Raw genomic sequence first — 15,236 nt, 5'->3', positions numbered from 1 at the left:
CCTGGTGTCCTGGACAATACCCCTCAACCAACATCCCTAAAACAGATTATCTGGTCATGATCACATTGCTGGTGTGGGATCTTGCTGTGTGTAAATTAGCTGCCGCATTTCCTACATTACAACAGTGACTACACTTCATGGCTGTAAAGCACTTTGGGATGTACTGGGGCTCTGAATGGCGCTACACTAATGCAAGTTCATTCACGTGGAAGTTGACATAGTGGGAGATGGGGATGTTGCGGGGAAGTGTACGCTCCAGCAGTTACCTGCTGCTCCTGATTTTGCTCCAATGTATTTTTGAACATCTTCTGTTTGGTGCTGATGTCTTTCTGGAGATTCTGCCACTTGATTCGCAGTTGCTGCAACACAAATAGCTTCTCCCCTTCAAAGCCAAGCTCCTGTGGTAAAGATTCAGGCCGGGCAGTCTCACTGGCAAAACCAAAAAAACAAACACTAAAAAGGTTAGTAGTGCTGCCTCCCCAGTCATCAACAGACAGCAAAGTCACTTGGGCAGAAAAATACATGGTCATTGTCTATACTTGGCCAACTTCTCCCGTGATCCCGATGGTGTCAACTCCTCGCCAGGGTACAATTCCATGTGTACCAGCTACTTTCCCGTGTGAGGGTTCCTGCCTCTACCATCCCTTCAGGCAGTGTGTTCCAGATTCCAACCACCCTCTGGGTGAAAAGAGTTTTCCTCAAATCCCCTCTAAACCTCCTGCCCATAACCTTAAATCTATGCCACCTGGTTATTGACAACTCCGCTAAGCGAAAAAGTTTCTTCCTATCTACCCTATCTATGCCCCTCATAATTTTGTATACCTCAATCAGGTCCCCCCTCAGCCTTCTCTGCTCTAAGGAAAACAACCCTAGCCTTTTCAGTCTCTCTTCATAGCTGAAATGCTCCAGCCCAGGCAACATCCTGGTGAATCTCCTCTGCACCCTCTCTAGTGCAACCACATCCTTCCTATAGTGCAGCTACCAGAACTGTACACAGTACACAACTCCTAACTATACAGCTCCATCATAACCTCCCTGCTCTTATATTCTATGCCTCGGTTAATAAAGGCAAGTATCCCATATGCCTTCCTAACCACCTTAACTAACTGTGCTGCTGCCTTTAGTGATCTATGGACAAGTACACCAAGGTCCCTCTGACCCTCTGTACTTCCGAGGGTCCTACCATCCAATGTATATTCCCTTGCCTTGTTAGTCCTCCCAAAATGCATCACCTCACACTTCTCAGGATTAAATTCCATTTGCCACTGCTCTGCCCATTTTACCAACTCATCTATATCATCCTGTAATCTAAGGCTTTTCTCCTCACTACGACACCACCAATCTTTGTGTCATCTGCGAACTTACTGATCATACCTCCTATATTCACGTCTAAATCATTAATGTACACTACAAACAGCAAGGGTCCCAGCACCGATCCCTGTGGTACACCACTGGTCACAGGCTTCCACTCGCAAAAACAACCCTCGACCATCACCCTCTCCCTCCTGCCACTAAGCCAATTTTGGATCCAACTTGCCAAATTGCCCTGGATCCCATGGGCTCTTACCTTCTTGACCAATCTCCCATGCGGGACCTTATCAAAAGCCTTACTGAGGTCCATGTACACGACATCAACTGCTTTACCCTCATCTACACACGTAGTCACCTCCTCGAAAAATTCAATCAAATTTGTTAGGCATGATGTCCCCCTGACAAAGCCATGCTGACTATCCTTGATTAATTCCTGCCGCTCCAAGTGTAGATTAATCCTGTCCCTCAGAATTTTCTCCAATAGTTTCCCTACCACTGATGTTAGACTCACTAGCTTGTAATTACCTGGTTTTTCCCTACTACCCTTCTTGAATAATAGTACCACATTCGCTGTCCTCCAGTACCCTGGCACTTCTCCTGTGGCCAGAAAGGATTTGTGTCAGAGCCCCTGCAATCTCCTCCCTTGCCTCACATAACAGCCTGGGTTACATCTCATCTGCGCCTGAGGATTTCTCCACTTTTAAGCCCCCTAAATCCTCCTCCCTTTCAATGTTAATTTTTTCAAGTATATCACAATCCCCCTCCCTGATCTCTACACCGACATCGTCCTTCTCCATAGTGAACACAGATGAAAAGTAATCATTTAAAACCTCACCTATTTCCTCTGGCTCCACACACAGATTGCCACTTTGGTCCCTAATGGGCCCTACTCTTTCCCTGGTTATCTTCTTTCCCTTAATATACTTATAAAACGTCATGGGATTTTCCTTTATCTTGCCCACCAGTGTTTTCTCATGCCCCCTCTTCACTCTCCTAATTACTTTTTTTAAGTACCCCCCCTACATTTTCTATACTCCTCTAGGGCCTCTGCTGTTTTCAGCACTCTGACTCTGCCCTAAGCCTCCTTTTTTCCTTCCTTATCCAATCCTCTATATCCCTTGACATCCAGAGCTCCCTGGACTTGTCGGTCTTACCCTTCACTTTTATGGGAACATGTTGGCCCTGAACTCTGACTATTTCCTTTTTGAATGACTCCCACTGGTCTGATGTAGACTTTCCTACAAGTAGCTGCTCCCAGTCTATTTTGGCCAGATCCTGTTTCATCATATTGAAATCGGCCTTCCCCCAATTCAGTACCTTTATTTCCAGCCCATCTTTGTCCTTTTCCATAACTACCTTAAATCTTACAGAATTATGGTCACTATCCCCAAAATGCTCCCCCACTGACACTTCTACCACTTGTCCAGCTTCATTCCTTATAGGACTTCTTTCTATAAACTTAGCAAGAGTCACTGGAGCTGCCACCTTACAGCACCTGGTTTCGAAGGTGTATGTTTAAAGTAAATGAATAAAACGCGAGGTCATTTTACAAGCCCGGGCTGCTGAAAGGGAGCTCTGTGAGCCAAGCAGATTAAGGACCCAGGCACACACTGCCCATTTGACTTCCTAGCATTGTGCCCAGAAATAACGGCTTGTATCCCTATCGTCAGTTGTAGCTCATTGGGTAGCACGCTCACTTCTGAGTCGGAAAGTTGTGGGTTCAAGCCCCACTCCAGAGACATAATCCCTCAACTTGAATCAAGTCTTCAATCTGCAGTGTAAACAGGGCCTCAAACTGACAGCTAATACAAGGTTGTAGCTTGCACTGTAGGCAAACAGGATTTACCTTGCAAAATTGAGCCCAAGGTTAAGCATGTCACAGCTCCTGTCTCTGGGAAGAGGCACACGATCTTTGAACTAGAAGCCTGGGTACTCACGTAGCCTGTGACCTCAGCTCCTCGCTGACAGCCTCCATACTGCTTTGTTGGGTCATGATCTTTTCTCCACTGCTCGCAACCGACCGCAACAAGTTCTTCTGCTCTGTAAGCTGCTGCTCCAACTCCTAGAGAGATAGATACAGAAAACAATCTAAACTTCCATGAAACAGAAACAGAACACTCTTTATCCATGAAGGAAACAGACAGGCTAACATTTGTGTTGACCCTATGTCCAGTTCAGACGTTTTCAACACTGACTCATTAACTCATCCCTTCTTGCTGACTGAACTACTGAGCGTTTCCTGCATTTTGTTTTGAAGTTAAACTTCATGTTGGGTTCACCACTTTTTGCAATACCTGAACATCATCGCTCAGTTATATCCAAAACAAGCCAATATGGAGGATGCAAGCGTGCGGGGGAAGGGAAATTGGTTCACAGAAAACCACCTTGTAGCGGAATGGACAAATAGTTGAAGACCTGAGCTCCTCATACCTCCAGGGAAGACTCCTCAGTCTTCAGTTTTTTGCAAGAAGAATATTAGCCAGGTTTGCATCTCCTGGTGATCACCTGCCTGAGGGACTGCTCCGTGCTTCTCCCCACTTGACCGTGAGGGACACCTTATTTCTGATACCAATGCTGCATCTCCAGCACATCTTTCCTTCAGCTATCCTACTAATTGATTCACTTTTTAAGAAAAAAAAAGTGTTCTCAGGATATGGTCAACACTGGCAAGACAGCACATACTGATCAAACTTGAGAAGGTGGCGGTGGGCTGCCATCTCTGTCCTGTGAAGAGTTCAGAGGACACGGAGAATCATCCACATAGTGTGAGAAGATATCTGTCGGCCAAACCAGGAAGGAACAGCAAGATTCCCTTCCCTAAGGGCATTAGTGAACCAGTCAGATTTTTACACCAATCACGGTCATTTATTTCTGGTGCCAGCTCCAAAATCACAAGCTCTGGGTTGCTAGTCCATCATAACCACTACCCTATTGTGACCTAGTAACATGGAACAACATGCATTCTAAATACCTGCAGTTCAGGAAACCTGTTGTTGGAATGATGTACATTATTCCAGTTCTACCCAAATAATAGATAACCTTCCACAGTGAAGTTCTCAGGGCGTTAGCTGTGGCTCAGTGGTAGCACTTTCACCTCTGAAGGAGGAGCAGACAAGTTCCTTTCCTCTTCTCCTGAAGGCACCAGCTTAAACTCAGCTATACTCACCATCTTGCCTTGCATCAGCCTGACCCTAAGGAGCACCAGCAATGTAACTGTGGTGGAATCATAAGCCAAACCACAGCCTGTTCTCAGCTGTTGTCTACACACTTTTACCTCCAGCTGGACAGTGATCAGGACACAAACCTGGGCCAATCTTTACCCCTCAATAACCAGCCCATAATCCTGTATTAGCGGAGGCTCGTGGACCAGAAATCGTCAGGATCCACGGGACGAGGGTTGCCCTATTCTGTACATCACCGTGCCACATGATACAGTGCACTTCCATTTACTGCAGCAAGTCACTAGGAAACATATTAAAGGCCACAAGAAAAATAGTGCTATGACAGGGCCTCAAATAGCCATTTGTGGTAAAATATTCCATTCTTATAACCTGTGAGAAAATATTTCTTCTAACGTCCCCTTTCATCTTATCCAGTAAGAATCCGTGCCCGTGCCTCTTTGTTACAGATTCACCAACCAGCAGAAACAATGGCCTGACATTTACGTTGCCGCCACGCGGAGCTGTTGTGATATTAAACGTGGCGGTTCATTCAAATGGCCAGGGCAGACCGCGCCCCCCGATGACATGGAGGGGCAGACAGTGCATCCCCGGCAACGGTATCAGGCGCCATTACGCAGACGCCGACGCTATTTTTAAAGGGTTTCAAGCCCATACATTTCATTTGCATTTTTAAAGGAATAGTGAGTTCGATTTTACTCAAAGCAATTAAATACATTTTTCTAGCCCCTTTCCCACCTCCCAATAACCAAACACTTCATTCCTTGCCCTCTCCCCCTCCACAAAATACTTAACTTGTGCACCTGGCCTTTAACCCACTCCCCAAAGTGCACAAACTTTCATCTTTAACACATCCCACCATCCCCCTATGTCAATCATTTTAGTTTGATCCCGTTCCCCCCCCACCCCTCCGCACTGAAATACTGACCTGTTCCCCCCCTTCCCACCAGTCTCACACCTCACATCTCCGGACAGAGATCCAAAGGCGCGGGAGTGCCGGCATGAATATCATACTGGGACCGTCACGGGAGCAGCTATGTATTTAAATCATTATTTTTAATAAATTCAAACATTTAAATTTTGATGCCGCTGCTGAGAGGTGGGGAGGGGGGCTGCCATGAGGCCTCGCCGTCGCCAGCAATATGGGGCTGGGCCTTCCTGGCACTGAGGTCCATGGCGGGCCTCTCCCAGAGGCATTTCCCAGCCCCCCCACCAAAACCCCCAATGTCAGGGGGTCTGTAAAATACGCCCCAATATTTCTCTGTTTATCCTCACAAAACCGTTACTAATTTTGAAAGCCTCTATTCGATTTTTCCTCAACCTTCTCTGTTCCAGAGGAAAATAAAATGTTGGCTTTTTTTGTAACAATAAGTTCTCATCACTAGTGTCGATCTTTGAGCTAAACATTAGCCGATGGTTCACTTGCCTTCTGTCTCTGCAAACTGTTCTGCTGGTGCTGATAGCGAGTGGCCCGAGCCTGTACCAGCCATTCCTGGACACTGGGGCTCGTGTGGAATGTGGAATCTATTTCCGTGTCCTCCTTCTCCTGCACCACGCCATGCTTTATCATAGAAAAAAAAACGCGGTTACTTGATGGGATTATATTGCCAATTCCACCAATCTCCACCCAACTCTTTCTTTTATCAATTTTTTTTTTAATGTTTTAAAAATTTATTCGAGATGGGGCACCTTGAAAAGCCAGCAGTTATAACCCATCCCTCATTGCTCCAAGTTCGATGCAACCGAGTGGCTTACGAGTGACCTCTTCAGAGGTCAACCACTTTGGTGTGGGTTAGAGATGCACTTAGGCCCGACCTGGTAACGACATCTGTTTACCTTTTCTAATAAGTGAACCATTGGGTTTTTACAACAATCTAACAACCTCTCTGGTCATTTTTTTTTTTTACTGATATCAGCTTTTTATTTCCAGGTTATTTAAAAAAACTGAATTCACATTCTCAACCTGCCTCTGCGGGATTTGGACTTACATTCTATGGATAAACAGTCCAGTTAAAGAACCACTACACTACTGAACCTTGAGACAGATGGAGACAGAGACTCCGATTCCTCAAGTATCCAAAAATCTAGTGATCGCTGATGTGAATATACTCAACGACTGGCATCCACAGCTCTCCGTGGTACAGAATTCCAAACTTTCACAACCCTGAGTGTGAGGACTTTTCTCCTCATCTCAGTCTTAAATGGCTGACCCTTATCCTGAGACCCCTAGTCTAGACTCTCCAGTCAGGGGAAACAGCCTCTCACCGTCTACCCTGTCCGGCCCTCTAAGAATTTTGTATGTTTCAATGAGACCCCTTCTTAATGCTCGGATCAAACTCAAGGGCTTATATTCCCTTGATGGACGAGCGGAGAACTCGATGTTGGAAGTGCCACTGAAAGTCGGATGACCTCATCCCTGAATTAACCTATTGCGGCCACAATCTACAAGTGATGCGGCCGTAGTGCAGGTCAATGAAAGGGCAACTATGGAGACTGGCTGACAACACCAGGGCTCAAGTCCATGCCATAGGTATGGAGAACAGTCAGAGAGGCTTCAACGATAGTCAACCAATGATGACGTCCTCCTATAGAAGATTAAAGGGTGATCTAACTCAGGTGCTTAAGATGATTGCAGGATTTGATAGGCTTAAGTCTAGAACAAGGGGGCATAACCTGAAAATTAGAGCTAGGCTGTTCAGGGCTGATGTCAGCAAACACTTCACACAAAGGATGATGGAAATGAGAGAGAGCCTCTTCCCCCCCCCCAACCCCCCAAAAAAATTTATTGAGGCTAGATCAATTGAAAATTTCAAAAGAGAGAAAGATATTTATATGAAGTGATGCAAAATAAGGTGGATGAATAGGGTTTTGATAAACCCAGCATAATCTAATTGAATGGTGGTGGAACAGACTGAAGGGGTGAATGGCCTACTCCCATTCCTACATTGATTATATGTGTTTCAAAAGCATCTTTACAAATAATAAAACTCTTCCGCATGCACTTAAATGTAATAACAGATTATAATCCAACGATATCCTTTAACGCTCTATTGGGAAGATGCGGACTCCATCCTGCGACACACACACACACACAAACAGCTGAGTGGAGGACCGTGAAACCCCTCTTTGACTCTCCAGTTCACTGGTGGGAAGCAATAAAGGAGAACATCAAGAGGTTCTTCATCCACAAAGGTGTTCAGAAGGCGAGAGAGAGACAGGGGGAACTGTCCCGACTCCAGAAAATTATGCAAAATCTACTCCGGTTGCAGTCAATGGGGGTCGAGGTCAAGGAGGACCTCCAAGAGGTGAAGAGCCAGCAGGCCTTGCTCTTTGCCAAGGAGGCCTCCAAGATCATCTTCCGGTCCAGAATCCGCTCCATCGAGCAGGATGAGACGTGCTCGCGTTACTTCTTCCAAAAGGTACAGAGAGAGAGCTCTGTTATCAGCAGCCTGAAGGAAGAAGATGGCTCGGTAACGTCTTCGCAGTCCGACATACTAAGGATCAGCAAATCCTTTTATGCTGGGCTGTATGACGCGAAGCCCACAGACAGCAGAGCCTCCCAGTCCTTCCTGTCATCTATCACAGAGGTCCTAGATGACAGCAGGAGGGAGAGACTGGACAAGCCGCTAATTCTGGACGAGCTGACAAAGGCCGTCGAGTCTTTCGAGACGAGTAAAACCCCCGGGAGCGACGGCTTACCGGTCGAGTTGTACTCGGCCCTGTGGGACTGGGTCGGCCCGGACCTGCTGGAAGTATACAAGAGTATGCTCCTGGCCGGCAGCATGTCAGAGACCATGAGGAAAGGCAAAGAGTTGTCCACCACCGAATGTTGCAGACTGGCACATTCCAAGGTCCAGGACTACGTGCTGAGGACGCACTAAAGCTTGGGGCAGCCGCAGCAAAGGCTCAATGGGGAAAGACCACAGTGTAAGGTTCCCCCACCAAGCTGGACTGAGGGGCTGGAACCATGGGAAACCCCTCGAACTGTATCGTTAATAATCTGAATTGCTGTAAATGTAAAACTGTAATTGACATGACAATTGTGAAACGGAAGGGTTGGGAAGAAACTCATGACAGTATTGAAGGAAACTGATCTCCCTTGCAATGTTTGTATTTTTTGGTGCTGTTTGGAAACTGTTTGGCAATGTAATTTTTACAGATTTTTATGAATAAAGTATATTTTGGAAATAAAAAAAAAACACAAACAGCTGAGTGACAGCACATAATGTGAACAAATCCAGCACTGCACCATTTCCCTAATTTACACCCAATCGGATGAGATTCTTAGCAGTTTCAAATCGGAAAAAGAAAATCCTGGACTCAAGTACTGATGAGCAAACATCTCATGTGACACAGTGATTAAACAGGACATGGAGGCAGGAGGAACATCCAGCACACGTTCAGATACACATAGAATTGCACAGAATGTACAGCATGGAAACAGGCATTCCACCTATCTGCTCTATGCTCATGTTTATGTTCTACACAAGTCTCCTCCTGCCTTACTTCATTCCACCCGATTAGCATGTCTTTCTATTCTTTTCTCCATCATGTTTATCTCACTTCCTCTTAAATGCATGCATGTTATTCACCTCAACTACTCCTTGTGGTTGCAAGTTCTGCATTCTAACCACCCTCTGGGTAAAGAGGTTTCTCCTGAGTTCCTTATTGGATTTATTGGTGACTATCTTTTATTTCTAGTTCCTAGTTTTGGACTCCCCACAAGTGGAAACATCACAGCAAACTGGACGCTACGTCCAGAATCCTAATAGAAACAGTTAAGGATGCCAAACTGCACGACGTCTTCAGCAAACCTGCAGACGGAGCACAGCGCAGATACACATGGTCAAGATTGGACGGGTCTGCCCGTTCCAGGATTGACTTCCTGTTTGTGTCCCGTGCTGTCACGGTCGGATCCACCGACGTCAAGCCGGTGTTCTTCTCCGACCACTGCCTCTTACTGGCCGACTGTCACTTACAGGACGACCAGCGGGTTGGCAGAGGGACGTGGAAGCTCAATGCGACACTGCTGACCCCAGAGAACGTTGAGGAACTCAAAAGGGATTACAAAGGTTGGAGGACCGTGAAACCCCTCTTTGAGTCTCCAGTTCACTGGTGGGAAGCGATAAAGGAGAACATCAAGAGGTTCTTCATCCACAAAGGTGTTCAGAAGGCGAGAGAGAGACAGAGGGAACTGTCCCGACTCCAGAAAATTATGCAAAATCTACTCCGGTTGCAGTCAATGGGGGTCGAGGTCAAGGAGGACCTCCAAGAGGTGAAGAGCCAGCAGGCCTTGCTCTTTGCCAAGGAGGCCTCCAAGATCATCTTCCGGTCCAGAGTCCGCTCCATCGAGCAGGATGAGACGTGCTCGCGTTACTTCTTCCAAAAGGTACACAGAGAGAGCTCTGTTATCAGCAGCCTGAAGGAAGAAGATGGCTCGGTAACGTCTTCGCAGTCCGACATACTAAGGATCAGCAAATCCTTTTATGCTGGGCTGTATGACGCGAAGCCCACAGACAGCAGAGCCTCCCAGTCCTTCCTGTCATCTATCACAGAGGTCCTAGATGACAGCAGGAGGGAGAGACTGGACAAGCCGCTAATTCTGGACGAGCTGACAAAGGCCGTCGAGTCCTTCGAGACGAGTAAAACCCCCGGGAGCGACGGCTTACCGGTCGAGTTGTACTCGTCCCTGTGGGACTGGGTCGGCCCGGACCTGCTGGAAGTATACGAGAGTATGCTCCTGGCCGGCAGCATGTCAGAATCCATGAGAAGAGGCATCATCACCCTCATTTACAAGCAGAAGGGGGAGAGGGCAGAAATCAGAAATTGGCGGCCCATCTCACTGCTTAATGTTGATTACAAGATTCTGTCCAAAGTCATAGCCAGTCGAGTCAAGTCTGCTCTGGAGTTGGTGATTCACCCCGATCAGACCTGTACTGTACCCGGCAGGAAGATCTCTGATAGTCTCGCGCTACTCAGGGATACGATCGCCTACGTACGGGACAGGAGGGTGGACACCTGCCTCATCAGTCTGGACCAGGAGAAGGCTTTTGACAGGATATCGCACACCTACATGATGGACGTGCTTTCCAAAATGGGGTTTGGGGAGGGAATCTGCAATTGGATCCAACTGCTCTACACAAACATCAGTAGCGCAGTGTCAATCAACGGGTGGGAATCTGAAAGTTTCCCGATCAAATCTGGAGTCAGACAGGGCTGTCCTCTGTCCCCGGTCTTGTTTGTTTGCTGTATTGAACCCTTTGCTGAGTCTATTAGGAAGGATGCGAGCATAAGAGGGGTGACAATCCCAGGCAGCGGAGGCACTCTGGTTAAAACCTCCCTGTACATGGATGACGTCGCCGTCTTCTGCTCGGATCCGCTGTCCGTGCGCAGACTGATGAGCATCTGCGACCAGTTCGAACTGGCCTCGGGAGCCAAAGTTAACCACGGCAAGAGCGAGGCCATGTTCTTTGGGAACTGGGCTGACCGATCCTTTGTCCCCTTCACCGTCAGGTCAGATTACCTGAAGGTGCTGGGGATATGGTTCGGAAGTGCCGGGGCGTGCACCAAAACATGGGAGGAGCGAGTAGCCAAGGTACGACAAAAGTTGGGCATGTGGGGGCAGCGATCTCTCTCCATTGTGGGTAAGAACCTGGTCATCAGGTGCGAGGCGCTCACGTTGTTGCTCTACGTGGCGCAGGTCTGGCCCATACCCCACTCCTGCGCCGTGGCAGTCACCCGAGCCATTTTCCGCTTCGTCTGGGGATCTAAAATGGACCGGGTCCGGAGGGACACGATGTTCAAATCTCTGGACATGGGCGGGAAAAATGTACCCAACGTGGCCCTCATCCTGATGACCACCTTCGTGTGCGGCTGCATCAAGCTATGTGTAGATCCCCAGTACGCAAACTCCAAGTGTCACTACGTGCTGAGGTTCTATCTGTCCCCGGTGTTGCGAAGGATGGGCCTGGTCACATTGCCGCGGAACGCACCGTGCAGTTGGGCGGCGCCGTACCACCTATCCTTCGTGGAGCAGTTTCTGCGGAAAAACACCTTTGACCACCGGTCCATCAGGCAGTGGTCTGCACGGAATGTCCTCAAGGCCCTACGGGAAAAGGAAACGGTGGATCCTGTCGGATGGTTCCCCGAGCAGACCGTCAAAGTCATTTGGCGGAATGCCTCATCACCAGAACTTTCAAACAAGCACCAAGACGTAGCTTGGCTGGTGGTGAGAAGGGCCCTCCCCGTCAGATCCTTCATGCACACCCGAAGTCTCGCCCCCTCCGCACAGTGCCCCCGCGTTGGCTGTGGTGGGGAAGAGACGGTCGCCCACCTCCTCCTGGAATGTGCCTTTGCAAAGCAGGTGTGGAAAGAGATGCAGTGGTTTTTGTCAAGGTTCATCCCAAGCAGCTCTGTAACACAGGAGTCTGTGCTCTACGGGCTGTTCCCAGGGACGCACACCGAGACAAACATCAACTGCTGCTGGAGGGCTATCAATTCGGTGAAAGACGCCCTTTGGTCTGCCCGAAACTTGCTGGTCTTCCAGCGCAAAGAGTTGTCCACCACCGAATGTTGCAGACTGGCACATTCCAAGGTCCAGGACTACGTGCTGAGGGACGCACTAAAGCTTGGGGCAGCCGCAGCAAAGGCTCAATGGGGAAAGACCACAGTGTAAGGTTCCCCCACCAAGCTGAACTGAGGGGCTGGATCCATGGGAAACCCCTCGAACTGTATCGTTAATATTCTCAATTGCTGTAAATGTAAAACTGTAATTGACATGACAATTGTGAAACGGAAGGGTTGGGAAGAAACTCATGACATTATTGAAAGAAACTGATCTCTTTTGCAATGTTTGTATTTTTTCGTGCTGTTTGGAAACTGTTTGGCAATGTAATTTTTACAGATTTTTATGAATAAAGTATATTTTGGAAATAAAAAAAAAAAAACATCTTTGAATCGACCCTATCAAACGCTTCATTACTTTAAAGATCTCCATCAGATCACCCCTCAGCCTCTCGGTTCAACAGAAAAGAGATAAACTTTTCCTTCTTCTGTGGTGTAAGTCTTTAAATGTGGCTCTGGATCTCTTTGATGCGAAGGTGAGGGTTCTCCCGAGCTCCTCCCGTAATATTGGTGAAACCGCCTTGGGAAACAGACCACTTCCCCGAGGGTTCAGCTGATTTCCCTCCAGGGTTAACGCGTAAAGCCAGGCAAACCCCTGCGGAAATTCTGGGCCTGTGTTTCACAGTATTTGTGCAACCACTGGGTGCGTGTCTCCTTGTCATGCACAGTCTGCTCCGTGCTCCTGCTGTGCACCATGGGATCTCACGGTGTCTCATACACCAGGCCATCTCCCACAAACGCCCTGCGCTCACCTAAAAAAATCACTTTTACGTCGGTCGTTTAATTCGGATTCCAGGAGCAGAATCCAGACCCAGCATCCAACCAGAGTAATGGGCTTGTTTAATTCTAGATCTGACAGTCTGCTGGCTGTCTACGGGATCCACATTTAACAGAACAAACATGAGGAGCCGGCACGTGGATTCTGGGTTATCTAACAAAACTATCAGGGGTTTTGATAGAGTAAGTAGGGAGAAACGGTCAATAATCAGAGGTCATAATTTAAAATAATTGCCAAAAGAACTAAAAGGGAAATGAGAAGAAATGGTTTCAACAGCAAGAGTGGTTAAGATCTGGAATTCACTACCTGAAAAAAGGTGGTGCAATCAGATTCCATAGGAACTTTCAAAAGGCAAATTCACTTGTATTGAAGAAAACTAATTTGCAGCGTTTTGGGGAAAATGTTGGAAAAAATTGAAAATTAGACAGCTCTTTCAAAGAGCCAACACAAGTACGAAGGGAGCAAATGAACGGAACTTGTGCTGTAAGATTCTCTATACCAATAGAAAAGGGCCTTTGTTAGCAGAGTAGGGAGAGGATTAACTTACTTAGGTTCAAACCAACAAAGCTTCAAACACACAGTGACCACACTACACATTGCAAACCCTTTAATACACGGTCAGCTCTTACCATGCAAGACTGGCCTGCAAAAATGAAGTAATTAAACCCACAAAGCACCGACTCCTCTTCATTTTAGAAGCAAGATCATTTGCCACATTTCGTTAAAGATAGCCTACAGCAAAAATAAAACGTCAGCTGTGTTTTTAATCATTTGCAAGCTTCCCTTTTCAGTTTGTGGGATCCAATGATCACCGTTAGACAGTTTATTCCATTGTTTTGGTCGCAATTGTGTACTTTATGTTGTACAACTGGATTTTTCACATTTATACTGTTACTTGTGCATTAAGCTCACAAATCCTGTTGCCCACAAACTCCACCTGTAAAGCAAACTGAACAGCACTGCAAGCATGAAGCAACATACAGTTACAACAGTATTATATTTATACAGAACCTCGTCTTTAAAACAATATAAGTTATCTGCAATGCAAACACTAAGTCAGCAGCTCTGGAACAGAATGTTGCAGCAACAAAGCTGGACTAAGATTGATGGGACTTGTGTTCAACTGCCCGCTCTCTCAAGTGCCTGATTGCTCCATTCTGGGATCAGTGCATCCAAGGCTTGGGTGGGGGAGGGGTTGTATCTCAGGAAGGGCATCCTAGCAACAAGCACAAGAGCAGCATGGGAAGTGGCCTTGAAGCAGGCGACCCATCCACGTGCCTCCTCAGCTGCAAGAGATGGGTAGGCTTAGGGAAACAAGGCAGGGGAGAGAATTTTTAAAAATGCAGCTTGACCTCATGTAGCATTGCTGCAGAACCAAGAGTATCCCGAAGTGCACAATACACAGTTAGCACAGGGATGAGGGTAAAGGCCTTACTTTCATACTGATCCTCCTGTCCTGCAACATTTTCTGCAGCTCCACCAAGCTTCCCTTCAGATTCCGGAGTTTCTCGGTTAGGTGTTCAGCTTGCTCCCGGGTCTGGGGCTTCCCTTCCATGAGCAGGTTCTCACTGTTCACAGAAAGCTCTGAAATGAATGCCACTTTCTGTTCGATCGCCACCAGCATGTTCTGTAGCAGCAGAAACAGCGAGGTCAACTCAAATTACACACACACACCTCCCCCCCCACCCCACCTTGAGACCCCCATGTATTCATCATACGCAGCAGCTGATTTGATACTTCAAAGTGCTTACTTTGTACATAATTCAGAGTCTAAAAGTCTTTTTTTTTTGGCAAAGGCATCCTGCTTTACAAAGCAGGTGCACAGATTATTGGCTGTGTGTCCTGGCCAACATTTATCCCTCAACCAATACCTAAAAAAGATCATCTGGTCATTATTTCAACGCTGTTTGTGGAAACGTGCTGTGTGCAAATTGGCTGCCGGGTTTCCCAAATGACAACAGTAACTGCACTTGAAAAAAAAAAGTACTTCATTGGCTGTAAAGCGCTTTGGGACATCCTGAGATCATGACAGGTGCTGTATAAATGCAAGTTTGTTCTTCATCCACTGAGTTGCAGCAGATGCTCAGAAGACCTAGCTTGTTGTGGCAGCAATGGATAATGATTAAGTGTTCCTCTGCAAAATTCTAGCTAGAGAAAAAAGCAATGACATTGACCAACATTCCCCTCACTGATTGCTCATCTGCGGCAAACAACATTTGGTGATTATACTAAACGGCCATCTAAATTTCATACGTGCACGTGTGGGTACCAGGCTTGCCTCAGTTGTAGCACTCTCGCTTCCGAGTCAGAAGATTGTGGGTTCAAGTCCCACTCCAGAGACTTGA

General features: G+C 47.1%; 1 protein-coding gene across 11 annotated transcripts in view; it reads right to left on the bottom strand.

The window, feature by feature from the left end:
- Positions 1–15,236, bottom strand: part of LOC137376257 (nesprin-1-like) — a 500,292-nt gene that overhangs the window by 152,149 nt on the left and 332,907 nt on the right. For all 11 annotated transcript variants that reach the window (XM_068044441.1, XM_068044433.1, XM_068044435.1 and 8 more), the window contains 4 exons: positions 14,327–14,518; positions 5,917–6,051; positions 3,249–3,373; positions 267–429 (listed from right to left, as the gene is read on the bottom strand). In XM_068044441.1, the coding sequence (XP_067900542.1) occupies positions 267–429; positions 3,249–3,373; positions 5,917–6,051; positions 14,327–14,518 (615 nt within the window). The remainder of the gene's footprint in view (positions 1–266; positions 430–3,248; positions 3,374–5,916; positions 6,052–14,326; positions 14,519–15,236) is intronic.

This window comes from Heterodontus francisci, chromosome 13 (assembly GCF_036365525.1).
Source record: "Heterodontus francisci isolate sHetFra1 chromosome 13, sHetFra1.hap1, whole genome shotgun sequence".
NCBI classification, from domain to species: Eukaryota; Metazoa; Chordata; class Chondrichthyes; order Heterodontiformes; family Heterodontidae; genus Heterodontus; species Heterodontus francisci.
The sequence above is the reverse complement of the archived record's forward strand: the minus strand, read 5'-3'. Positions and strand labels throughout refer to the sequence as shown.